The sequence below is a fragment of the Aplidium turbinatum genome, chromosome 4 (genome assembly GCF_918807975.1).
Source record: "Aplidium turbinatum chromosome 4, kaAplTurb1.1, whole genome shotgun sequence".
Lineage (NCBI taxonomy): Eukaryota > Metazoa > Chordata > Ascidiacea > Aplousobranchia > Polyclinidae > Aplidium > Aplidium turbinatum.
The window spans coordinates 42,760,327-42,787,633 of NC_137475.1; the positions used below are offsets into that span (position 1 = coordinate 42,760,327).

A 27,307-nucleotide genomic window follows, 5' to 3' on the forward strand; every position below is an offset into this window, starting at 1 on the left:
TATAAGATAAATCTGACAATGCACTATAACTGTAAGGACACTCCAGACGGAAAAGCACAAACTGAACAAGTGATACAAGAATGATGACGAGTAAATTATACGGCGGGAAACAGATCACATGATGTGTAAAGTACAGGCATGATTGTAAAGTACAGGCTTGTGACAAACAATTGAACACGCACAAAAGGAACGATGAGCCACAGGCGAATAACTGCCTGTTGATATAGAGTATAGACGGATTATTACATTCTATGATCTTAGTCTGAAATTCAGATCTGTCTCCAGAGATGATTTTAAACTGGTCGATCGAGACATTGTCAGTGGACGTTACGATGTGCTCTTTAATTGCACTTTTGGTTATTAAGTTTAGGTGTAAGTGCTCCCCGGCCCTTGTCAACAAATGTCTGGTTGACATACCAATGTACAGTGGCGTACGCAGGATTTTCTCAAGGGGGGGGGGGGCATTGAGAGTAGCGTAGCCAGGAATTTTGAAAGGGGCGTTTTCGCTTAAGACGACACCCAGCGGCGGGGGGTCTGGGGGGCCTCCCCAAGAAAATTTTGAAAAATTACTTTGAATTTGGTGCATTCTGAGAGCATTTTCAACAAAAATGTGGATATGAATATTCCTGTAAAATGGTGCTGTCAGGTGGCATAGCAAAAGGATAAGATCATGTTTTCTTCGGCATTTTTCGGAAATAAAGCTAAGTCTCTATGTTTTCTTGTTGTTAATTCCTGGCTGAGATGTTTGAATGTTTGGTATTGGCAAAACTCGCTCTTTAATGCAGTTTTGTTTAAAATTAGGCAAGTTTTTTTAGACTGAAACCATCATTCCCAAGCATAAAGAAGCTGAAAGCATCATTCTCAATATCGTGACGTCACACGCGTGCCAAAGTGGGGTTGTAACCCCCAAGGCCCCCCCCCCCTTTGGCTATGCCACTGGCCATTGATATCCCAGACGTCTTTATGATATCCCAGTATGGTTTTAGTTTAGACTTTATCCATTTCTCTCTCACTAATCACTATGATAGGCTTACAGAACACTATGCTACATTGGCATACCTGGGGTGGGGTAGGTGGATTGGGCCATGTATTTCGTATTGGCTTAGTCTATAAAACAACATTGTTACAGTAATTGCTTTGACAGAGCAATGCAAAACATATTAAATGCCTTAATCTACGTCGTTAACTACTAAAACATTTTTAAGGGGGGGGGGCATGGCCCAATGGCCCCCCCCCTGCGTACGCCACTGCCAATGTATGTCTGGTTTGCGTCACGCAAACAACTAAACTTATGCACAATATTTGAAGAAAGAGCAAAGGGGGTATGCGACTTCAGTTGAAAATATTGGTGCACTTTAAATGTTTTATATACAGCTGTTCATGTGACATAAAACAATCCTGTATTATACAAGGCATTAAGAAAAAGGCATTTTTTTTCTCAGCCATCACCACTAGGCCGGGTAATCACTAGGACAGTGCACTAATATAATCAGAAAGCTGAAGTTAGAAACTGGTGTCTTATTGCTGCACAGTGCATTGCTACATTGTTGATTTTGTAGTCGTCTCGAAGCTGGCGTGGAAGCTACAATATAATAATTAATAGCTAGTAAAAGGAAAGTATGCTCGCTGTAGCATGGTTGGTTGGTTAGTTTTGAATGTTTCTCGGACTGACAAAGCCTTGATAGGTTATTCCTCAAAGTTTCGCATACTTGTAGAGGCTTTTGACGCAGAGCCAGTTAACGAGATTGACAGAGTATAAATGAACTATACAGTACTGGAAAGTGAATGTTCAGTCCGCAGGTGATTGGAAGTAGCTGGAACGAAATCCTTCTACTCCAGTCGTAGTGTTGCTGCCATACAGAATATTGTTTTGCAGGATTAGTGCTCTTGCGTTTTGAGAGTAAAACTAGCTGAGTTCTGATCAAAGATGGTTAAAACCGTAGATGATATCTGGTCACGGCCGAGTGATGATTTAGTTTTCTTCGTCAATGGCAAAAAGGTTTGTTTGAATACGTTGGCATAACATGCTATGGAATATTATCAAACAGGATTTTTCAAGTTCCATACCTTCCATTATAGCATGGAATCCAGCATTCCAGCAAGTAACCTGGCAGGGGAGACAATTTCAACAAAACATAATGATGTTTAGGTCTACAGTACATCAATTCGACCTTGCCAATATATTGTTAATAAAGCTACTGTTCTTTGTTTTAGTAAGGCGATCGATCACCACCTTGGATCTTCCACTGTCTTGCAAAGTCTACCCTTCTGTATTCAATATTGTGCCCTTTTAATTTTATATTCCATGCGTTTTCGATACTTTCAGCAGCCGTTAAATGTTAAATTTGGCCGAAAGAACTAGCCAATTTTAAACGCTATTGGTGAAACACTAGCCTTACCATGTTTAAATAAACAATCCTGTTTTAACCAAAGAAGGCTTCATCCCATATACAGTAGCCTAACGACCACAGTATCACAAAAAGAATTAATAGATGGTACATTTTTTATTCAAGTTACCGTACTTTAAAATAATACTTTTTGTACTACAATACAACAATCAAATTTGACCCAAAATCAATAGAGACAACGTTCACTGAGATGAATTTGTTACTTTTTCCAGGTTATTGAAAAGCATGCTGATCCTGCCGTGTCTCTTCTTGTGTATTTACGAACTGATTGTGAGTGGCATTATTAACAGACAATATCGTAGCCTACGGAGTGGTGGTGTGGTTTTCAATCTTTATCCTCGTCTGACAAAGCTTTTATTGGTTATTCCTGGTAGTTTTGCATAGTTGTAGAGGCTCTTGACGCAGGGCCGGTTACCGAGATTAGCAGAGTGAAGTTTTCCGATTGTTGAAGTGTTGTTGCCGGGGAATTATTCCAGCCAATAAGGGTCATTTACTAGGTATATAATTGTTCAGTGTTCAGCACGCATTTATCATAATATCTTGCGTTCTTCTGGTAACCACAAATTAGTTTATCCCAAAATATTGAGAGGGATAACCAGATTTATTTCCGACGTTTCGACAGTCAGCACAACTGACTATCAAACAGACTAAAACAGATAAAACTATCTGTTTAGCAGCAAAATGGGGTCCAAAATGTTCAGGAATAGGGTACTTTTAGACCCGGCCCGGGATTCTCTTAGGAGTCCGGAAATTTTTTAGAGGGAGCTACGAAAGAAGAAAACACAACATATTCTTTGGAATTCTATTGTTTTTTAGAGGTATTTTGTTTAGAGCCGAAGAGTTTTTTTAATAGTCTACCTGCCCCAAATTGTTTCCTTGACAACCTTGTTTGTTTCTGTTTAGTGCGATTCACTGGAACCAAGCTCGGATGTGGGGAAGGAGGTTGTGGAGCTTGCACTGTGATGGTATCAAAGTGGGATGCAGAAACATGTGCAGTCAGGTGAAACTTTATAACTGTTTAAGAAAATCTAAAACTTTATATTAGAAAAAGTCTCCTGCATCGTGTTAACCGTCCCCGTTAGCTCAGTGGTTACGCGCCTAGCTCAAGATCACGCAGCGCTGGTTCGACTCTCGGGGTGTGCGCTTGAGCAACGCATGCTAGGACTGCTCTCCATTCAGCGACACCTTATGAATGTAATAATTCCCCGGCAACAACCCCAACCCACGAAAAACTTCACTCTGCCAATCTCGGTAACCGGTCCTATGTCAAGAGCCTCTACATTCTACAAATATGCGAAACTACCTAGAATAACCTACCAAGGCTTTGTCAGTTCGAGGATAAAGATTCAAAAACAACAAAAAACAAACCAACTGTTATCACAGTATCTACATTATTAGCATAGCCTACCCAATATCATTTTATGTCTTACGATGTAAGCCAAACTGTACAATTACTGATACTACGCATATGTTTTCAAACAGCCTTTGCTTGTAACTCAGGACATGTTTTTAACTCACGAACAACAACTACAACTTGCAACTGCAATTTCCGGAAATAGCATAAACATAAAGTGCAAAATACAACAAATTGATGTAATTCGCTGTGCTTGGCATTTTTGGTTAGCATTGAGCACTGTCACGATTTCTTTCTATCTCTTACCAGGAAAAAGACTTGGAAAGGTTCAATGACGTAGTTTAATGGGTTATAACCGAAAAGCAGTCAATTAAATGTCGAATGGTTCTACTAGTGAAATGATAATCTAACTTCTTGAAGGACTTTAACGAACGGCTTCTCAAATAACCCTAATTTCGAACACAATTTATATCAGCACCAATTCTCATCTACTTGTATTCGATTTCTTCAACTCTCAATCAACAATAATTTCTGCACCAAACTACCAATCCACAACTCATAACATATCTCTCATAATCAACTCATAATAATCATCATCAATAATCATTACGCAAATTACACCACTATTTATAAAAGGTTGTTTCGGTCTAGTAACATCGAGAAGGTTACGTAATGTCACATTGTTCTGTCAAGTTGCAGTAAATGTCAACAAGCAGAAGCTTAAACAAGTCTAAAGAATGTCACGTAGGGTATAAGATTCTTACATAATAAATATTTCGCAATCGGACATCTACTGATAAACATCCTTATGACGTCATGACAAACGACGCTCAAAAATTATGAAAAACAACAGAACATTCCAGATTTGCATGCTTACAGACGATTCTGGAAATGCGTTACAGATTTCTCATTCAAAGGTTACTTCAGGTCAATACCCGATAATAACACATCGCTCAAAATTCCATAATGAAAACAGCACATTCTGTCAAGACGCAAAGCAGCCCGACGCGAGCCCTTGCACATTGATTGTGACAAGCACTTTTTGTAGTATTAATAGCATTTATCGTTTACAGTACAAAATAAATCATTCTTCACAATCCAGCACATTTTGATGGACAGAGTCTGCCTCTATCTTGTAGCGCAAGATATTCGATCTACTAAATACACTCTTCTGTTTTGTTGGGCCTTATCGAATAAACTTCCATAAAATTAGTAGCGGGTTCAGAAGAATGCACTTAGTCAAGTTTTTACGTCACAAAAAGTGACAATAAATACAGTTACTACCCTTGACAGGCAGCTGTATGCCAAAGGGGCCTCATCTGTTAAACGTTTTTAACTAAATGTTAACGTTTTATTTACGTAATGTATTTTTTGGTAGGACATATCAAACTGAGTGACGTCAATGCGTTTAACATATTTTAACTTCTTATTATTATTGTAATGTAATGTGCAATGTGAATAAGTTTTTGAGATGTTGAGAAAGGTAAATGTATAGCCGAAAACGCTTTTTTTTAGGCGATAGTTTGATGAATTCCTTCGTGTTGCTTGGTTGATTGTTCAAAATGGAATTAAACCAAGAAAGCCAAGACTAGAACCTATAAAAAAGTTTTCTATTTGATTGATTAACTGAATCTTTATCCTCGGACTGATAAAGCTTCTTTGAGAATTCGGTCCTGGCAGTTTTGCATACTGGTACGGTACGTAGTTGACTAGTTGTAGGCTACAGGAGGCTTTGAACCACTGACGTAGGCCGCTTGCCAAGATTAACAGACTGAAGTTTCTGCTTGTTGAAGTGTTGTGCATTCCATCATAACATTCACTATGTGCCACCGAATTGAGAGCTGTCCTTCAAAATGCATATTTACCCCGAGAATCGAACTAGCGCCGTTTGATCTTGAAGTTTCTTCGTTTGGAAGCCAGGCGCTTAACCATCTAAGTAAGTTATCTGAGCGGAGAACAGATTTCGAACTAGACTAACTGGCTAAGCAAAGTAAAGCGTTGAACTGGTTCTGTTTCAGACATCTTCCTGTAAATTCGTGCTTAGCGCCCATTGTTACGATGCATGAATGTGCGATTACAACAGTCGAAGGAATTGGAAGCACCAAGACAAAGCTGCATGCAGTTCAGGTATTTATTAAGTCACAATTGATTCTCAAAATTAAAAAATACCAACCCTTGTTGAATGGTGATGCTGCAGTCTACTAATTACCTGTGAGTGACGCTTTTTACTTCATCGTTACAGGTTGTTACATCACAATCATTGACTACCAATCAGTAGGAAACAAAGGAAGAGGCTTGCTACAATTTTATTGTAGTAGCTAAATGTGATTGAACTGAATCAAGAGAAAAAAGCGATTTATTTTGTAAACATTTACCAAGGTTTGTGCCTTTTTATTGATGTTTGAAAATTATGTCAAAAAATGTTTTTCAGGAAAGGCTTGCCAAGTTTCATGGATCGCAATGTGGATTTTGCACACCAGGAATAGTTATGTCGATGTATGCTTTGCTACGCAACAATCCAGTTCCAACATCAGAAGATATTGATATGTGTCTCCAAGGAAATCTGTGCCGTTGTACTGGATATCGTCCCATTATTGCAGGTTTTAATAATCCAAATAGTTGATTGATAATGATAATAATTTGTTTTGCACCAGTTGGGTGCAAAATAACGTCAATAAAAAGTCTCCATAATTGGCGATTTTCAGCCAACTGTCACAGTTCTTACGGATGTGTTTTGTAAGAGATCGAATCCTTCGCATGATTTCAACTGATCTTCCTTGATTTCGTTTGCCTTTGATCAGTTTTAATAATTAGGAGAGTTTCATTATAAAGCTGTCGATTAATAATAATAATAATATAGAGATCATAACAAGCCTAAGGTTTTGCTTGGACGTACTTTTGCAGCTGTATAGCTGGTGAAAGTTTGAAATATGATGATCACCTTTCATTACATAGCCTATCACATGTATGCAATAAATATCATATTCAACAAAACTTTTAGTGAAAAACAGAAGTAATTTTTTACTGTTTTTAAATCAGCTTTATGTCTCCTCTTGGTATCTTTTTGCAACTTTTTAAAACTTTAGCTCTTAAGCACTTTCAACTGCTGTACATCAATCAGTGAGTATGATTCATAGGTTTCATTTATTTTTCCCTAAACACTTCTACATTTAACACAAGAAAAAATTACTTGAAGTCTCTCAGTTCAGTTTGTTTTTATTTCTGACCATCACAACGAAAAAAACAATACATGCCAAACATAGCAGAGATCTAGAAAATAGTAGAAACGACAAAACCCGACGTCTCTATCGCAACCATTGATGAGATTCAAACTCGTGGGCTATATCGATACCCAAAAATGGGCTATAGATCTCAAACTTTTTAGAAAAAGCTTGTTTTATAAATCGTCGTCGTCGTCCTGTGAGACTATGGGGCCGAGGGTCTATTCTTTTACCACTCCAGATTCACGATGTCCCCGGACTAAGCTGGAAGACTACTAGAGAGCAGCCAGTCTTTGGTTTCATCATTCAAGATACGCAAACCTTCCCACTCCATTAGGTGGCTTGAAGATGGTGCAATCGTTGATGATGTGGTCTGCAGTCTGTTCCTTGGCCCCACATTCACGAGAGGAGAGAAGTCATTCCCCATTGGTGCATGGTTGAGCGGAAAATCCCGACGCCCGTACGGAGACGATTGAGGCGCACCCATGCCTGTCTTTCTAGTGTCAGGCTGGTGGGTCGGGTGTTGGTATCATGTATGAACAAATGGAGTCTGGTGGCGGTTGAGTCTAATGATGTTTGACTTCCATTGAGAGTTCCATTTATGGTCTGCCCAATTAGCCGCAGAGATGTTTTGTCTATCAGCTTCGTTGATCAGAAGTTGAGCGGCCGGCATGAATGGGTGTCTTGATTTCAGACGAGGGGGCGCTCTCTTGTGGAAGCAGATATCTTGGAATAGAGAAAATAGTTGATTTTCAATGTCCGTCGACCGAGAGACAGAATGGCTTCTTTGCGACGAAGATCAGCGGGTTTGGTTTCGTGACGAAGCTCGCCGTTTTATAGATCTAAGGAAGGAACAAAATTACTTGCACAACGCAAACGTGTTATATCAAAGACTGCAAGTTTTTACTCACCGCACGTTTTACCAACCTGTTACTAAATTAGAAAAATCTGTCCTTTTGACATTGATTTAACCTTTAAGCAAAGTCAAACGACCGGATTTTGTCAGATGTGATGATGGCTCATTTACATGGAAAAAAAATTGAGAAAGTATGAAATAAAATATGGCATTTTTGCACGTGAAGCCCGTTGTCTGCCAATTTTTAAATAAAAATTTAAGTAGCAGTTAGGCACCAATGGATAAGATTCTATTGTAGCCGATTCATTTCCTTTCTGTTGCATGTCGAAAAACTTGTTTTACTTAGAATACCATTAGAAAAAAATTGAGAAATTAGGCCTATGAAATAAAATGTACTGTTTCCAAACTATTTTATCAACTTAGCAATATTTTATCAACTTAGCAAAAAATACAGAAACTATTTATACATACAGAAACTTTACCCATTAAAAGCCGCCACAAGTTCCCATTGCTCTTTTTAGGAAATATTTCAGCCACAAAGTTGTATTGTCATAACTTTTGAATTAGTTTAAAAAAATTTAATGATTTTTGCTTTTTTGATGCATTTTTTTTGTTTGCCTTTTAAAAGGACACCGGCCACATAGTCAAATGTAAATCTCGCGTTACCTTAACATAAGAAGGTGTTCGTTTCGGTAGAAATTTGTCAGATCTTTCTTGAAGGACGTTTCAAAGTTATTGTATGAACATATTATATTCACGATAACCATCGGCGTAGCTAGTGGGAGGGTGCCCCCCATTAGGCAGTCCCCCCCCCCCGGGCGGAAGCTTGTGGCGGCAGAATATTTTTAAACCTAAACAAAAAAGCATAGTAAAAATATTTTTTGAAACGGATTTGGCTCGAATTCTATTTATCTGGTTCCTACTTTACGCGTTCAGGGGTGCAAAATCATGGTCCGTCGCGGGCGGCACAAACCATAGCGATACGCCACTGACAGTCGTCGGCTCCAGCTCGTGACCGAGCATTGGTTTCGTCATCAAATCAAATTTGGCTTTGAATGGTGATGTCATATATGGCTTTGGAGGCCAGTGTATAATGGAAAAGACGTGGGAAAAAGTCACATTGTATGAGGGGTATGGATTGTATGGAGGGAGGGACGTGGCAGTTTTACCTTTTTTAGTGTTCGTTTTTCTTGGGCTTTTTGTATCTTTTTTTTTCGAAAATTTCCGTGTCTTTCTTAGATCTTTTTCTCCGGAGTAATCTGTCACTAGCAAGGTTTTCCCATGAATCTAGATCAATGTTTGCATGGTTGAGGGAGACTTTCAGCTGATTTTTGTATCTCATTTGTGGTCTTCTGGGGGGGGAGGGTTTCTTGTCTCTAGTTGTCCCTCTTCGTTGTCCCTTCTCATGACATGTCCTGGCCAGCGAAGGCAATGTTGCAATATGGTGGCTTCTGAACTGGGCAACCTAGCGCGATCAAGGATTGCATCTTTGGTGAGACAATCTTCCCAACGAGTGCCTATGCATTTGACCCAGTTTCCTCTGCTGAAAATTTTCAAGACGTTTGATGTCACGGCGGTATAATGTCCAGGTTTCACAAACATAGAGAAGGGTGGATAGAACGACTGCCCGGAGGACCATAATTTTTGTGCGGATAGATATAGCATGATTGTTGAAAACACGATGGTTAAGTCTTCCATAGGCACAATCTGCTGCTTTTACACGATGTTCAATATTCTTTGACAGTGTTACAAACAACCAAAAAAATGTGGCCATGTGGCCGGTGTCCTTTTAAAAGGCAACAATAAATATAAAGCAAAATAAACAAATAAAAGAAGCAAAACTTTACACAAATTAGAGTGTAGTAGGAAGCACAATATTATAGAGTGTCAAGCTATGAAGAAACATAATTCATATCTATTACCAATAGGCAATAAAACGTGCATGTTCCTCCTCACTTCACTTCATCGGGCTCTTCTCATTTTTCAACAATTTTCAAACTTTCACAGAATTCAGAAAAAGTACGTTGTTCGTAAATATTTATCAACACCTTCCAAAACAGACCCTAAATAACTACTAGCAAGTCCAAAATGATTCAATCAAAATAAGATGATGCAATACTGATGCATTCAATACGATGTCCTTTTAAAAGGACACCGGCCGTAAATGGGTTAAAAATACAGAAACTAAAAACTATTTTATCAACTTAGCAAAAAATACAGAAGGGTGGTTATGAAACGTTTGTGACGTGGGCATTTTGTTGTTGAGCTATTCTTTCTACGACACCGATTCTGCATGTCATAATGCCTTTAATATTAAGCTGGAGAATGTTGAGCTTGTACCTGATAAAGTTGCTTTCTTTGTCCTCTGGAGCCGAGAATTTGTCTTTTTACTAGCCCTGCGATGCATTGATGCGTCTCTGTTTGCTTTCATTAATCTGATTTTTGCTCAGTTTCGGGGACTCACCACGAGGAGGTTGACAACATGAGTCCCTTTCTGAAACGATGAAAAATAGTTAATTATTATAATATTTTTAATATTTTTTAATATTTTTAAATTTAACCAATTTAAAAACTGTAAACTGTAGATATCATCATCTTGTTTACAATGTTTCAGTTTCGAAGATATTTTTGTTTGAAAACTGTAGGCTACTTGAAGCTGATATAAGATTGGAAGTAGCATTTTATTTTTGCAGTTTTCAGCTAAGTAAGATCAGTATGAACTCTTTCAGCTTTCCAAACTTTCACAAATCCTTCTTACGGTTGCCTTGCCGGAGAAAATTGCTGCAGAAACAAAGAAAAAAACTCTATCCATTCTGAACGTAAGTTGAGCTATGTGTTAAAAATCTTTCTTTCAGGAATATCTTATTAACAATAAAATATTGTGCAGTGTCATAAAAACGAGCAAAGTTTGCTTTAAAACGAAACCAGATTTCATTTCTAAAAAGTTTCAAAACATTTTTAGTTTGAATAATGACCTAAAACCTTTACGAGACAGTCTGTTAATAGCCTGTTATATTTACGATTGTGTTTTCGACGAATGCGTTCACAACAAGTATGCGCATAATTAATTATTACCGCAATCTATGAAATCTTATGTCTACTATTTCTATGCTACCTGACAGCGTACCTCTTATCACCTACCGTACTTCATTCATTCATAGCTTGTCACGCCTGTGTCGGAGCCAGGTAAGAGCATTGTTTGTGATGTGCTTGAGGTCGTTGTCATCACATGAAGGGCTAAGGGGGCAGTTGGTGAGGATGTGCTTCATCGTCTGATTGTCTAGGCCGCAATCACACGTAGGGTCTGGAGTCATCTTTCATCGGAAAAGGTTGCTTTTATTTCTCCCGACTCCGCAGCGGGCTCTATTTAGGCAGCACCACTCTCTTCTCTCAAGGGTGGGAGTTTGTTGAAGACTTTCGGAAAGACTATCACCTACTGTAGATAGCTATTACCGCTTCAAAATAGGTTCGCTCTGATAGTTCAGTTGTTTAGCGCGTGACTTCGTGAACGAAGAAGCTTCAAGATCAAGCGGCGCTGGTTCGAGTCTCGAGGTGTGCGCTTGAGCAACGCATTCTAATGACTGCTCTCCATTCAGCGGCACCTAATGGATGGAATAATTCCCGGCGACAAGACTTCAACAGTCGGAAAACTTCACTCTGTCAATCTCGGTAACTGATCTTGCGTCAAAAAGCCTCTACAAGTATGCGAAACTACCAGGAATAACCCATCAAGGCTTTGTCAGTCCGAAGATAAAGATTCAAAACCAATCATGCTTCATGTCTAAATAACGTTATCACTGTAATTCAATAATTTGGTAGTTAGGCTGACTTCAAAACCGCGTTGTTGCATCTAACCTAAACGTTATCTGTGGTTATTTTTAGAAAACGGCGAATTGGTTGACACACCGGATCAAACAGGTTTCAACAAGTACGATCCTACTCAAGAAGTCATCTTTCCACCAGAGCTGCTTGTAAGTAGACCAACCTCTGCAGACTTTAAATCAATGTTAAAATGACGGATTTTGCTGTCTGGGACGGTTCTCAAACCACAAGCATCACCACACAAGTTTGGGCGCGGAAACATGGAATTTGGGCTACGAAGACTTCAATTGTAAGGGAATTACAGAAGAATTTAGAGCAAGGCAAGGTTGCAAATTAATAGGGTTCGAAAGTCATTTCTGCAAGAAATAATAATGTTTGTTTTATATACAGTAGCTCTGTATCCATCGCAGAATGCGTTGCTCCTCAGCGCTGTCAATTCAGACAGTGCCAATTCAGTCGTATAGAGGCGCAACTGAGTACATTATTACCCGAATCCATTCCGTTGCTCAGCGCCAAGCAGGAATTAGATTAAGTACCATTTTTTAAAAGTCTTTGGTATGACCCGATAGGGTGTTGAACCCATGCCTATCGATTCAGAGGCGGACGCATTAAGCCACCGAGCTGGAAATAAGACGAATTTGGACTGCGTGGAAAAAGAATTTGATTAGTAGTGAAATAGGTTGATCGATTTAGTTACATTGTGCAAATCATTGCTGTAATACATCACATATCTTCAAAGAAACTTCACACATGAAATGTACCGTAACTTATTTTTTGGCCTCTTATTAACTTTAAAACCGTAGCCTACATATATGCTCATAAAAATGTTAAAGCAATAGCTATTACCCCCACAATTCTGCCTGAGAAATGATCAATCTTCTTTGTTAAGCTAAGATCTTTATTCCAAAACGTGACAAAACAAATTAATGTCAGGATCGTTCAAACGTTTAGCAGCTAGTCTCTTGTTTTAGATCAAAAACATTTATAGACCTATTTGGCAACCTTTAAATGTCGAAACTGCGTTTTTTAAGATTTCAAGAAAACAGCAAACTGTTCAAAAACCGCTGAAGTTCGTTGGAGAGACGGTTACTTGGTATAGACCAGTTACGCTTGACCAACTAACAAGTTTGAAAGAAAAGTATCCAGATGCTCCGTTGGTAGTTGGCAACACTGAGATTGGAATAGAAACATGGGTCAAAGGTCGTTGTTTTCCCACTATGATCACATCAGTTGGGGTGCAAGAATTGTCTCGAATATCGGTTAACAACTCAGGTAAATTCATGGGTTAGGAATTAATTTTAAGAGTGAAATTGTTTCAGAAATTTATTTTTTGATCTTAAGTTTTTCTTTACAATAAACTGAAGCTGTTTTCCACTAATAAGTTTCACATTGATGTCGTATGGAAGATTAAACCAGATGACTTTTCCTTCTTCTTGATCGTTTCTGTAATGAAGCGGAATATATATATACCAGTTTAGACTCAAAGTTTTTACCAGTGTTATCACCGCCTCTTATTATTTTTTAGGTGTAACCATAGGAGCAGCTTGCACACTTGCTGACGTACAAAGTAAATTTAAAGAACTGATATCAACAAATGACCGTCACGTGACTCAACCACTGGATGCAATCTTGGACATGCTTCACTGGTTTGCAGGAAATCAGATCAGAAGCGTAGCGGTTAGTCAAACTACTGTAGTTATTGGGCAACAGTCTGCTTAGAATTTTTCCAGGCTTACCCTCTGTGGTTGAAGATTTAGATTAAGTGGACGGAAGATAAGAGAACCAATCTTCATGTCTACCTTCAGGCATACCTTCAAGTGTTTTGCAAATGACACAGCCACATGCTCTTGAACAGTTTGAATGAGAAGAAAAAAGTTATGACCAATGCATATAATGAACGCTATTTGTCAATGATATTTTATCTAAGGTAATTGGTGGAAATATTATGACTGCCAGCCCTATCTCCGATCTAAACCCCATATTCATGGCTTGTGAGAGCGAGGCTTCTTTCGTGTCGTATTCTCGAGGAGAACGAAAAGTCATCATGGATCAGTCTTTCTTTCCAAGTTACCGGAAAACGTGTGTAAAAGAAGGAGAAGTTTTGTCATCAGTGCATCTTCCGTTATGTTTAAAGGTGAAATTGATAATATAACTCGATTTGGTAGACTTAGCCCAACTTGGCTTAAACTTTAATTTACTTATTGATTGTAGTTATAAGTCATAGCGATAAAAGTGATACCGTAATGTAGTTAAGTGTTAAAATAAAGCTTTCATTTGTTGGTGCCTAATTTTAATTTACGTGTTTAGTACGTGAAAAACAAAACAAACTGATAAAACGTAAAATATTGAGTCATTCCTGCAGAATTTTGCGACGTATACAGAACAAGCGTTTCTTTTGATTGTAGGCTATCCGTCTATCAATTTGTTTCTTGTTTAGAACGAATACATGAAAGCTTACATGCAGTCCAAGAGGAGAGAAGATGACATTGCTATAGTTAATGCCGCCATGAAAGTTCAGTTCTACTCAGACACAAGGAAAGTCAAGAAGTTTGTCGCAGCATTCGGAGGCATGGCAGCTACGACTGTGATGCCAGAAAAAACTATGAAAAACATGATCAACAGGTAAAAGAAAACTTATTTTAATGTACGGTATACCATCTAGGCTACATCATTATGCTACCAGAAAAACGTGACATATTTTTAAATGATGGTGAACTGACTCATTCGATTTTTAAAGCAACTTGCGTAATATTGTTTCAACAACAAAAAAACACAGTTGACGACTATGAACAGGAACAAAACGAAAGACGTGCTTTCCCGGTGATGGAATTTTAGTCAATTTATTTCTGTCTGTTGTATACTGTATTACTGAAAAGCAGCTTTTGGGCCAAGCCATCTGAATATCATTGCATTTATAACACTGGTCAACACACATTTTGGTGCTAAGAAAGTTTTAACGGTTTTAAGGTATTTTGATGCCGCTGAATTCGAAAATGGCCTTGGTTTTTACGAATTGGCTCTAATTTTTGAGATATTCCATGGTTGTACTCCAAAAAGTGCTAAAAATATGCAAATTTTGACATTAGTATTTTCTTTATGCTATAACTTTGATGAGACCTTGTCTGTCTTTTACAAGCATGTCCATACCTTATTTTTACATTTTTGATGTGATTCTGTGAAATATGACCAATGTTATTGCAGAGAGCCTTCCATAGGCAAATCATGTTTTATGTGAAAATCAAGCAAAAATTCAAAAAATTAAACAATATTAGCAGTAAGTAACAGATTTTCTGTTTGCAAAAACAGGTGGCGTCAAAGCACAAACACTACTTTTAGTATCAATCGAAGTAGTCTACATTTCGTAAATTGTTAAAGCACATTAATCATTTATATGATGCGAAAAGATTTGTCGATGTTTACAAATTTTCTTTTGTAAGACTTTCTGAATGTGATGTGGCCAAACAGTCACGTTGAAGACTCCAACAGTAGTCAGCCATCATGTAGGCAATAGGCATCCCACCTGCCCTTGTACCGCTCTTCTATGACCTTAATGTCCTGGTGGAACCTTTCTCCGTGCTCTTCACTTAGGTCACCAAGGTTCGCAGGAAAACGATCTAAGTGGCTGAAGAGATAGTGAACCTTGATACTCATCTTCACACCTAAATCTTTGAACTTGGAAAGCATATCTTTTACCAATTTTTGGTAATTTTCAGCTTTTTTGTTCCCAAGGAATTTCTGTGTAACTAAATCAAACGATTGCCATGCAACAGACTTCTTGTCTGTCATAGACTGCACAAAACGTGTATCTTTTATGAGTTTGCGGATCTGAGGGCCATAAAAAATACCTGTTTTCAGCTTTTCGATGGTCAAATCAGGAAATGCTCTGCAAACATAATTATTAAAAAGCAGTCGCCAGTCATAGGCAAGGCTTTTATAAACTGCTTCATCAAACCAAGTGTGATGTGTAATGGTGGAATGATGATTTTCTCTCAGTCAACTAAAGGCCCATTGATGATGTTACCTTCAACAACTCTCATGGAATCTGCATGTGGCCACCTTTTTTTCACCCAGTGATTATTACGAGCTTGGCTGTCCCACAAGTAGATGAAACATGGATATTTTGTTTTGCTGGCCAAGCAAAAAAATTACCACTTTCAAGTCTACACAAATTAATGATTGGTGAGAGTCGTAATCCAGTTTCTGTAATATCCTTTTAATGTTATTGTATTCTTCTTTTAGTTTTGTTGAATGGCCAATTGGGAGAGATGGATATATGTTACCGTTATGTAACAATACACACTTTAAACTTCCTTTTGAACTGTCTATGATCAAGCTCCACTCTTGAGCTCTATAATGCGGTACTCTCATTTACAGCAGAAGCCCTGCGATGTCTTTACAGTAAACAGATTCATCTTGCTGGCAAAAATATGAAAGCAATTCCTTTTCACTCGCAAATAAAATATTATGGAAGCTCTGGTTCCAAGACAATTTTTGTCTTTGAGTCGGGATGCTGTAATTTCTGCTGCTTATTTGGATAGGTTGAGATGCCTGATGAGATCACTCAGCTTCTCCTGTTTGAATGTCTCTGGAATAGCTGAATTACTTTCAAACACATTTCCACCGCTGTCACTTGCAGAGCTTTCTACCTCTTTCTTTCATCATATCCCATGGCTATGTCAAGTAAATCACTAAATTCAGGCACAGGCACTTGCATACAGTGAGACACAGGTCGTGGTTTTGGTTTTACTCATGGTTTTAGTGGTGAAGAACGACAAGAGGTCAATTTCTTTTTATCTCAAAAGGTAGAAGCCAAAACTTGTTTTACTGTTCATAAACAGATAGCCCACCCCAGAAAACATGGGGTAGAGTTAAAAATTATCCAAATATGTTGAGCGGTTCTTGAGATATTGCCGTTTTTCTTTTGCTCCTTATCTATGAAGCCACCTAGTGGCTAAGGGTTATTTCACTTATAACTCGAGAACCGCTTATCTAATTTTCATCAAATTTGCACCATTCTTCTCAGAAAAGTGAGAAGCATGTTTGAAGCCAACAAAAAATTAGGTGGTGCCAACCAATGTTCCTATTATAATGAAATGACCCCTTAATCATCTAGCTCATCTAGACCAAAATTTGAAAATATTGATATCTCAAAAAATGGAGCCAATTTAAAGAAAAGGATGTTATTTTCGGATTCAGTGGCCCAAAATTGCCCAGAAACCGTTAAAATATCTTCGGCACTCGAAAAAAAGTTTTTTTTGTTGGCCAGTGAATCCATCAAGTGTAAACGTATCAAATATTAACTTACTGCTTTCAATATTTGCCAAACCGATTTAGTTGTAACGCTTTCCGAAAATAAATTATGTAAATTGAAAAAATGGTGTTCCATGTTTCTTATAACCTATATGTTTGAGAGAGATTATAATTTAAAAATTGCTACAATGAAGAAATCGCTGTAATTTTTGTCAACATAAAATACCAGTGGCTTATTTTATAACTACAAAAATAGCAACTATTACTGTAAAATAAAATATAAACTTGGTTGAGTCGGGTTATGGATATAAAAACGTGATAGAAATTGTCTACGTAAACAACGGTTATCTTCTGTTCTTTAGAGAGTGGGATGAAAGTCTACTGGATGATGCGATTAAATCATTAAGAGAAGATCTTCCTTTAACGTTTGATGCTCCTGGAGGAATGGTGGAGTATCGGGAGGCTCTCGCTGCCAGTTTCTTCTTCAAGTTCTTCATTTACGTGAAGGATTGTTTGGCAAAGCATGGAGTTATTGAGGCAAGAATAGCCAAGATTAACTTTAATAACAAGCAGGCCCGGATTCAGGGGGGGGGGCAGAGGGTGCAGGTGCCCCGGGCCTTTCATCCCACTGCAACCTGCTTTTACCAAACCTCTTTATCTAACTTACCAGTTACGAGTATTAATCTTATTCACATTGAAAATCAATAAACTATTTGTAAATGTATAGGAACGCATTAGTGAAGCAGAAAGGTCCACAATGGTACCACATGGAGGACATCATCATGAATTTGAAGCTACTCAAACTTGGCAAGAAGTAAGCTATTGCTTTCATAACTACGATTAAGATAAGAAAATAACTAGGCAGGAAGCTATCTCATTCTAAGTTGACACTGGAACAGTTAAACTGCGGATCAATAGTTTTTCACATGCAGCATCTCACACGCCAAACGAGTTGTATTGATGCTTTTCTTTTAATTTTTTTATTTTTTAAAGGTGTTGGAAACGTGCCAAATTTTTCACCTTGATAACTCATTTTGATCTCAAGCACGTTTCTTGCATTTCGTCGATTTTACTTTTTTTCTACACCTTTGCTATGTTGGCATACATTGTTTTCGCTGGTATGGCCAGAAATAAAAACAACTGACTTGAACAGATTCCAGCAAACCAACCCAAACATGAAGTTGTAGGGAGACCTATAGTTCACGTTGCCGCTGAGAAGCAAGCCACTGGAGAAGCCATCTACCTCGATGATATGCCACCACTTGCAGGTACAAATTCTTTCTCTCAATGTTCTGTGCTCAGGTACGTTAAGAGGATAATTTGGGCTTGATACCAAATGAGATCCTTTAGTCCTTAAATCAAGACACTACAAGAAAAACGCGCTACGTTCAAAGAATACCCGGTACTTTCTTCGTTCCCGGGTCCCTTGGAAAGGGTTGCAGGCCCCTAAAATAAATCTGGGCCTGGGGTCAAAAGTACCCTCTGGACCCCTTCTCCTGTCAACACTACTGTATGTGTTTGTGGAGTTTTGTCAAAAATTTCATTTTGAAACAAAATTTATAAACTTTACTTTTCATGCCAGCAAACCAGCAAGACCTGTTCTTTTTTTAAAGACGTTACTGTTGTGCTACATCAAGAAGCTATTCCATGCGAAGGTTTTATTTTGGAGCGAAATGTTAAAGTTTTACAAACTTACAGCAAGCCAGCTAGTCCCGTTATTTTTTTTAAGAAAACTTTTTTACTTTTCTGATCATGAAGCTGTTCTATGTTATTTGAAGTTACAAAGAAATACCTATAAATACCCCTTCCCCTGTTCACCAAACTCTATGAACATTGACATATGAACATATGAAAATTTCTTTTTATAAATATTTTGTATTTTGTCGTGTCTAAGCTTTTTTTCTATAATACTTGATTTTAAAAATAGAGGTTAATATGTGTAGGGAAGTAATAAAATTGAAGCTCAAACAGCGATATTGTTGATTGAAATATATTCCATCATTTCAGATGAACTTTTCATGGGCTTTGTAACAAGTGCAAGAGCTCACGCTCATATCAAAAGCGTCAACGTCGAACTCGCTAAAGCATCTCCAGGCTTTGTGACTTGGGTGGACTATCATGACGTGCCTGCTTGCAATGAGTTATTTAGGCTGGGGCCAACGTTTGCTGAAAATATTGTAAGTTTGATAAAAGAGCATTTTATGTTTCTTACAAGTAGTGGCTTTAGGTGATCGTGTTTTTGATTGTTTACTTTTATTAACTGGCTCACGATTTATGGAAGTTCTGTGTTGCTTTGAGCTACGGCCGTGTGACACACGATGAAGAAGAAGAAGAAATGGAAGTACTTCAAATATTTACCAATTATTATTATTCAAGCTTGCGAATATTCGAAAGAAAATCGTTTCAACCATTTGTCTCCTGTCTAATTTACTTTTTCATCATTTTGAAACTTCAGTAAGATCAGAATATTTTTTTTTATTTTGACCAAAAAATGTTGTTAAGACCGGTGTAGCATATGAAATATTGCAGTGTGACTTGAGATGTAATTGGAATGCACCTCTATTTTACATTGCAAACATAACTGTACTTGAAGCATGGGTTCATCGTGGTTTACCGTTGTAACGGTCCAGGAGTTACTGCGGTCTGAAAGTTACCGTAACTTCTGGACCGCTTATACGCGGTCTGAAAGTTACTGCCAGTCAAGAAGTTACTAAAACAGGGTTGTCAGATTTGACACTTGAAGCAGATTTGTATTCATGATTTTAACATTGCAAACATGTTGAACTTGAAGACTTATCCACCATTTCATTGCATCTAATAGGCTACAGGCCTTAATAGATCGTGCAAATTTTGCATTTGATGGCTGACTTGTTAGCCGCTTGTCTTGAGTTGTAGTTGACGAACATAGTCTTTGACTATATTTTATGTATTTCATGAAAGTTAAAATCAAAGCTTTCTAGTGAATGAAGCACTGAGCCTATTTTTGGTCTGGTTTTTCATAACTACCGTTTTTAAAAAAAAATAAAGTAACTTAGGCTACATGTAGGCTAGGCCAACCGGTAGTCAAAACTCCGTCAACCTTCAGTAAATATCACAGTCTCACACGTGGGGAAGGCTTTAACTTTTACGAAAGTGTTGAGCACTTTGAAATTCCAATGAATTTCCGTTGGATTCCCATCGAAAACACGTGGCACGAAACTTAAAGTCAAGAATAATGGTTTCGTGGTGAGAATATTTATTCTTGGGATTGATCTTTCGCATAGGCTACTTGCATAGGGTTTAATTTACTAATCAAGTGAAGTATAAGCTGCAGAATTTTAATTGCAGTTAAAAAACAGTTTTAACTGCAAAACTTTCAATCCATTTACAAGTTTTCCCAAACAAATTTCGAAAAAGCACACCCACTTACAATAGCAGTAACTTTTGGACTGCTTCTGCGGCGTTGCAGTCTGGAAATTCCTGTCAGTCCAGAAGTTACCAGGGGTGCCCGGCGTTTTCGCAAACGATAAAAAGCGGCAATTGCTTTAACTAAGTGTAATGGATTCATTGCTCTCAAACTAATGCAAGCTTTTCAGTTAACATTACAAAATACTTATAATTATTAATCTGACCTTTTGAGAGGTTAAAAATTTATTTATTTTTCAAAACAAAATTAAATAAAATTTAAATGAAATATTTGGCAACCCTGGTAACTTTTGGCCTGCAGTAACTCTTGGACTGCTACACCGTAATAACTGCTTGATGCTGGCTAAGAGAAGACAGTTTCATGTAGTTAATGTTCTAATAATTCATTATATCACGTCGTCTGCATAAAAGAGTGTTGTGAGCCCTGGTTCGACGTTCGAAAGAGCGCCGGCTCGACACCGCTCAAAAGCATGTGACTGTGTCTTTGGCAAGACACTGGCGTGCCATCGATTGAGAAGTAGCGCCCTTTCCACTATAGCCCTTGATTTTTCTCATGATTGAGAAATGTGAACAGTACGTTGCTCTAGAGAGAAATGCCTATGGCCCTTCTTATGGTTATGATCTGCTGCACTAAACTTATTATTTGGAATACTAATGGTAGGGCATCCCAGTAAAACATTTTTTAACACAGGTTACCTGTGTTGGCCAAGTGATTGGTGTTGTTGTGGCAGACACTCAAGTGCACGCCAACACAGCGGCACGGCTTGTGAAGATAAACTACGAAGATATTCATCCAGCTATCATCACAATAGAGGTAGAAGTGTATTTCCATGCTTAAAAGAAGATTTACATTCTGAGGTTACATAAAAATCGTTGAAAAACTCGCATACACGTAAACCATGTAACTTACTTTGCTTTTTAAAAAACAAGCAAAAAATACTGTAGTTTTAGGTATTTTCTAAATTTAATAATTAAATAAGTGGTGTCCGTTGGAGCATGAAGACGAACGGTGCGTTTTTAAAGAGATTAAGACGCTGTTTTTCACGCGTACGTTCTGCATTGATTGATTGATTGATTGCCACTAAAAGCAGAAGGCCTATGTTGCTCAGCCCCAAGATTTTTTTCTATCTTTTACGGATGTTGTTAAGCAGCGTTGTGGCTTAGCTCGTCTGTGCCTGTACATCTATACTTGTTTCATGACTCAGATAGACTACATACCAGCAACATGATAGTGATATGCCACGTTACTTCAACAAAATACTGTAAATCTACAACACACTTAAACGTCTTAGGATGCCATAAAACACCAGTCCTACTACAAGCCTATCTTGAATATAGTTTCCGGTGATGCAGAAGAGGCAATGGAAAAATGTGACCATGTCATAGAAGGAGAAATCAGGTATTCTTGCTTTTTTTTAAATTATGATTGTTGATTCACAAACACCAAGATTGCATATAGGCTGCATACAGTAAAATTTTTTTATTCATTTAAATTTTCCGCTCCCTTTGCACGACTAGGTAAACAATTCCAGCAGCTGCTGGCAGCAACGACTGGAAAGTGCGATTGTCATATTGGGATCATAATTGAGACGTTTGAAAGTCACTCATAGTCTATGTTTTTTAACTTAAGTGTTTCAAGTGGTGTGAAAGCTATGCTGTATTAATTACGTATCGTTGGTTTACGTCTCTGCATGGTCTTTGTGGTTTAAGAGTATTTCCAGCTAAAACTTTTATCACTTAATTATGAGATAAAGTTTAAGGTTCCTAGTTTAACATTTAAAATATAATGCTTGCTGATATATAGCGCTCTGTTCATCGCAGATATGCGTTGCTCCTCAGCGCTTTACTGTACAAAGTAGACAGTGTCAGTGCAGCCGTATATAGGCGCAACGGAGTACATATTCTCCGAATCCATTCCAGTGCTCAGTGCCTAGCAGGAATAAGAGTACCTTTTCATAAAAGTCTTTGGTATGACCGGACAGGGTATCGAACCCATGCCTACCGATTCAGAGGCAGGTGCACAAACCACTAAGCCACCGAGCCCGAATAGAATTATTTTAGGATCGGAGGCCAGGAACACTTCTACATGGAAACACAAGCTTGCTTGGTTGTTCCTAAAGGTGAAGATGGGGAGATGGAAATTTATGCTTCTACCCAAAGCCCTACTATGCTTCAACACGATGTAAGTGACTTTCCAAGTTTTTATATTTATTTAATGTATTGTTCCTGCTGTGTTTGTTGTTACTTATATAATTGTTTCCTCATAAGCGTTTGCAAATGTTCCAGCTGACTCCCAATCACCGGATTTTTAATGCCTTATGTTCGATAAAAATTAACCCTTTAAAGTGCTTTAATAGAGTATCACATAAATCAACAATAACTATTATCATATAAATTAAAGAGTTTAATCATATTGGACTAAAGAAGGCTTCGAGCAATAAGATCTTATCCAGTTAAATAGAATCATTATTGAAATAGAATAAAAGCTGTTGAAATAAATACTCATTAGCAAGTGTTTCAACTGACTCCCAATCGCTAGGTTCTTAATGTTTTATTTTCGATATAAACCAACCTTTTAAAATGTTTCAATAGAGCAGCTTAATTTATACGGCAATTCGCGAAACATTGGTCTTTAGGAACACTGGTTCGTCTTTTTTTAAAAAGCACAACAAATCTTTCACTTAATTAGATTTCTTCATTATTTGTTGTGGTTTTAATTTCTTTGTTAGTAACGATTTTTGATTTCCGGAGAATGAACAATGCTCGAAGAAGTATTTTAACTGCATTTTGAGGTTTTACTAGACTAGTTTGCATTTTATTCTAGGTAACAATGTTTTCTGAAACATACCAGTAGGCTAGCCCATTTGTGTTATCTACTTATTTACAACGTACGTTTTGTCCCTCAGGCTGCAAAAATTCTTGGTGTTGCGGCTAACAAAGTAAATGTAAGGGTGAAAAGAATGGGAGGGGGTTTCGGAGGAAAAGAGCTCAGATTTCACGTTTTCACTTACCCAGCCGTCGTGGCAGCTCACAGGTAAAAGTATTAAGCCATGCGAAGGATTAGGTTATAATATTTCAAAAAATTTTGAGTCAATGTATTATATCAAGGATGTGCAAACTTGGGACTCTAAAAAGTCTAGATTTTGAATAAAATGTTGCCGACGATATAACCTCCCAGACAGCAAAATCCGTCATTTTTACACTGATTTAACGTCTGCAGACAAAAATAAACAGGCCAAATTAGTGTTCTTTAAAAAAAAAAAAGGACGGGCCCACAGGCCCCGATAGATTTTCAAAAAGTAACTAAACAACTTACATTTTTACTTGATTACCTAAATCTGAGTTTTTTAGGGATATTGCATGATCAAACCATCTCTGGATCAAGCAATTTTATGAATATAAAGCTGATATGCCGTAAGCTACTGTTCATATAAAAAAAAACTATTTAGTAACATTTTGTGCAGATGCGGAAAGCCAATCCGTTGTATGCTCTCAAGACAAGAAGACATGCTTATGACTGGAGGAAGGAATCCTTTTTTAGTGAAGTACAAGGTCGGAAGACTAGTAGACATAATGAAAATATAGAGCCCAAAATGTAGATACTAAAGTCATGTTCAGCAAACGTTTTGAAAACTAAACTGTCTTCATCTTCAGTGCTGTAAATTTATAACATTACATTGCACTGAAGATGAAGACAGTTTAATTTTCAAAACGTTTGCTGAACATGACTTTAGTATCTACATTTTAGGCTCTATATTTTTTATTAGATAAACCAGACGTTCCAACTATTTTGCTCCTAAATTGTTTGTGTTTGAGGCTCAAAAAGTTCAAAAATTTGGTTTACAAAAAAATTTCTCAATTTTTTTTAATGACCTGTCTGGAGTGAGAACCGAAATCGGCCATTATATAGTGCTTGATTGATTTGTAAACTAGGTCGTGGTTGCGTGGATGGACTCTCGCCTGTGGCGGGTCTTGTAAGACATTGACCATCCATCCAGTGTGCAATAATTTGGGTGGATGCAGTGGCTAAAGTAAATATGGCCAGTTAGTGTCGTCGTGTATTGGGGATTTTATCTGTAGTGGGGATTTTACCTTATTCTCGACGGTACCAACCGAATATGGGACTGTCTACACTAGAGTAATTAAAATGACAAGATATTTTTAGGTTGGATTTATGAAAACTGGTAAGTTGGTTTCTATCATCAACCAACATTACTGTAACTCTGGAAATACCCTGGATGTTTCTTTATCTGTGCTGATGATCGGTATGTTGCACGCTGAAAGCAATTACAGGTTCGCTTGCTGTCAGATGTGCATTTTCAAATAACAATGTATGAATTGTAAATTGTAACAATTGTGCATTCTCAACCAACAATGAATGAATTGTGACTGCAACCTCACAACGTAACAAACCTGTCTTCTTGTTCCACAACATCGTTGGGTCAGGCAATCCCAAACTGACGGCGAAGGATGACACATTGAGCACAGCAGCCATAACCGCTTGTCCATTCTTCAGCAGAGCATTGTGCACCTGTTTGTTGCACAGTGCCCACTGTGGCCCACTCTATAATGGAATAAAAAGACAATTCATCGAACTACTGTTTAGTTCGATGATAATTCATCTGAAACCGGTCAAGAAAAGAAAATTGATTGTGGTTGGTTTGGTTGTTTTTGTCATAATTCTCTCTGTCACTTACAACTTAAATTGAGCTTGTACACTTACCCAAAAGCTCAGTCAATGTATTAAGGTAAGGCCTAAACTAAGTAACGTATAAGAAGCTACTTTGATGTACTGTATTTGTAGAAACATCTTAAACATAATGAATAAGGTCTAACCTTTCCACCTAATGCTCAGTGTATACACCCTGAATCAATGTGAAAATGGACTGCTTTTTGTCCTATCCAGGCTTACGCCAGGTGGTTGAACATTTTGTTTAAGTGGACGAGAAGTTAATCTTTTTATCCACTTCCACATGCTGGTTTTAAGTGTTTTGTCAAAGACACAACCGCATGCTCTTGAGCGGTGACGAACCGTTGGCCTTTTGAACGTCGAACCAGCAAGGGTCTCGTCACTCCGCTCAACCGACGACCACATTGCTGAATGAAAAAGTTGACGCGTTACGAAAAATCACTGCAATGTCAAATCTATTAAATCAAATCCATAATTTTTTGAGAAAAATATGAACACTATAATATAAACGACGACCTTTTAGAGTACATGCATAAAAGTAAGACAAAGTCCAATTTGAAATTCTTTTGTTGCATTTTTCCAGTTAGAAATTCTTATGTTGCATATCGCGCGATTTCGGGTATTTAACCCTCTTCAGTACAACTTTTATCAACAGCATAGTACAGTAAAATTTACACCAGATCACTTTAAAAAAATGACTAAAAATGTTATTTGGTTGCTAAGAAACAAATTAGTCTACGAGCAGTAATAATGACAATTTTTATGCAAATTATGAAGGTAATTAGGTCATAGGCTAAAGTGACAAACTATAGTTGCAACAATAAAAAGTACGAGAATATTAAGCATTCGGCGAAGTATTTAAATGTAAACAACAAACAATGGGGTCAGTCAAGCTGACATACGCCAAAGCCTGGGACCAGTCAAGCCAGCCTCCTGTTACAATTACATGATCCGAACTAGCGGATGCAAGCTACTTCTAACTAATTATTTAAAAAAAAGAGGCGATTACTTTAAACCCGTATCAACGTAAAGTCAATCGGGGATCCGCGTAAAGCAGATACAAAAGCATCAAAAATTTGAGAAAAATATGAACACTATAATATAAACGACGACCTTTTAGAGTACATGCATAAAAGTGAGACAAAGTCCAATTTGAAATTCTTTTGTTGCATTTTTCCTCATAATTTTAACATAATGCATCATAATTTTTTGCCTTTAATTTTCAGCCTATGTCGTTAAACTATGCCGAAATATTTATCACAACAGCTTCCTTTTCCTTTCTGTGATGTATTATTCATATGTCAATCACAGTGATCAAGCCTGTGTCAATGGTTCAGAGCATTCAACTGCAAGTATGCTAAACATCCAGGATTAAACTTATAGACAGACTACCTCAGTCAAGCATTAAAGTTCTCATAAACAATCAAAGCATTAAGTTTATGTTTCAGGATTCCGAACGTGAAGATGACAGGCTATGCATGCCGTACCAACGTCCCTTCAAACACAGCTTTTCGCGGGTTTGGAAGGCCACAAGCCATCCTGGCAGCCGAAGACCTGATGGACCAAGTTGCAGCCTTCCTCAAAATGCCTCCAGAACAGGTTCGTTTCATTTTGTTTTGACCACAACAAAATACTTTTCCTGATATCTACTTAAACCGTGGCTTACTATATTACGCCATGACTTAAACTGTTACAGATTTTGACCAGATCCGGTGAAGTTTTAACAGATTAAGTCGCTGTCTGGATTACGCATCACAAACATCCGAAGTTGTGAAATCACTTAAAAAAATGAAACACACAAATAAACCGTCAAATGTCGCATTCCTTTAAGTTTAGATAAAGCAGCCCATATTTAAAATAACAAAATAATACAAAAATTGCAGATATATAGGACATGAGAACAACACAGAGAACCACTTTTAATTTATTTATTTGTATTTTCATCATATTCAAGATGGTCCATATTACATGCACACATAAAAACTAAAACAAAGCAACTACCGTGCTGAACTCCGAAGAGCTGTGTCATTATGTACCATATACAAAGATTCTGAAAATTGAATGAGGCTGTTCACCAGGCATTAAATTAAATAATAGGAGATGTTCTACTGGTGCAAATTGAGCTCAACTATCACAAGATGTATACAGTGACAATTTGCTTTTATTCCGACGTTTCGTCAATCAGACACGACTGACTTCTTCAAGGGGCTAGACCAGGTAGTGACTACCTGTCTAGCATGGCAAAACACAGGACCATGTTGTTGAAACCAACTAAACACGCAAAATGAAAATTCAACTCTA

At 37.7% G+C, this 27,307-nt stretch overlaps 1 protein-coding gene across 1 annotated transcript in view; it reads left to right on the forward strand.

Moving 5' to 3' along the window:
• Positions 1-1,927: 1,927 nt before the first annotated feature.
• Positions 1,928-27,307, forward strand: part of LOC145769199 (xanthine dehydrogenase/oxidase-like) — a 33,367-nt gene continuing 7,987 nt past the window's right edge. Inside the window, exons 1-22 of the mRNA XM_082580789.1 lie at positions 1,928-1,999; positions 2,621-2,678; positions 3,312-3,408; positions 5,781-5,889; positions 6,194-6,362; positions 10,569-10,658; positions 11,722-11,810; positions 12,693-12,933; positions 13,187-13,338; positions 13,589-13,795; positions 14,099-14,283; positions 17,274-17,448; positions 17,639-17,725; positions 18,065-18,179; positions 18,919-19,088; positions 21,008-21,130; positions 21,609-21,715; positions 22,378-22,498; positions 23,223-23,350; positions 23,781-23,868; positions 24,482-24,609; positions 26,455-26,605. Of these exons, the coding sequence (XP_082436915.1) occupies positions 1,928-1,999; positions 2,621-2,678; positions 3,312-3,408; positions 5,781-5,889; positions 6,194-6,362; positions 10,569-10,658; positions 11,722-11,810; positions 12,693-12,933; positions 13,187-13,338; positions 13,589-13,795; positions 14,099-14,283; positions 17,274-17,448; positions 17,639-17,725; positions 18,065-18,179; positions 18,919-19,088; positions 21,008-21,130; positions 21,609-21,715; positions 22,378-22,498; positions 23,223-23,350; positions 23,781-23,868; positions 24,482-24,609; positions 26,455-26,605 (2,862 nt within the window). The remainder of the gene's footprint in view (positions 2,000-2,620; positions 2,679-3,311; positions 3,409-5,780; positions 5,890-6,193; positions 6,363-10,568; positions 10,659-11,721; positions 11,811-12,692; positions 12,934-13,186; positions 13,339-13,588; positions 13,796-14,098; positions 14,284-17,273; positions 17,449-17,638; positions 17,726-18,064; positions 18,180-18,918; positions 19,089-21,007; positions 21,131-21,608; positions 21,716-22,377; positions 22,499-23,222; positions 23,351-23,780; positions 23,869-24,481; positions 24,610-26,454; positions 26,606-27,307) is intronic.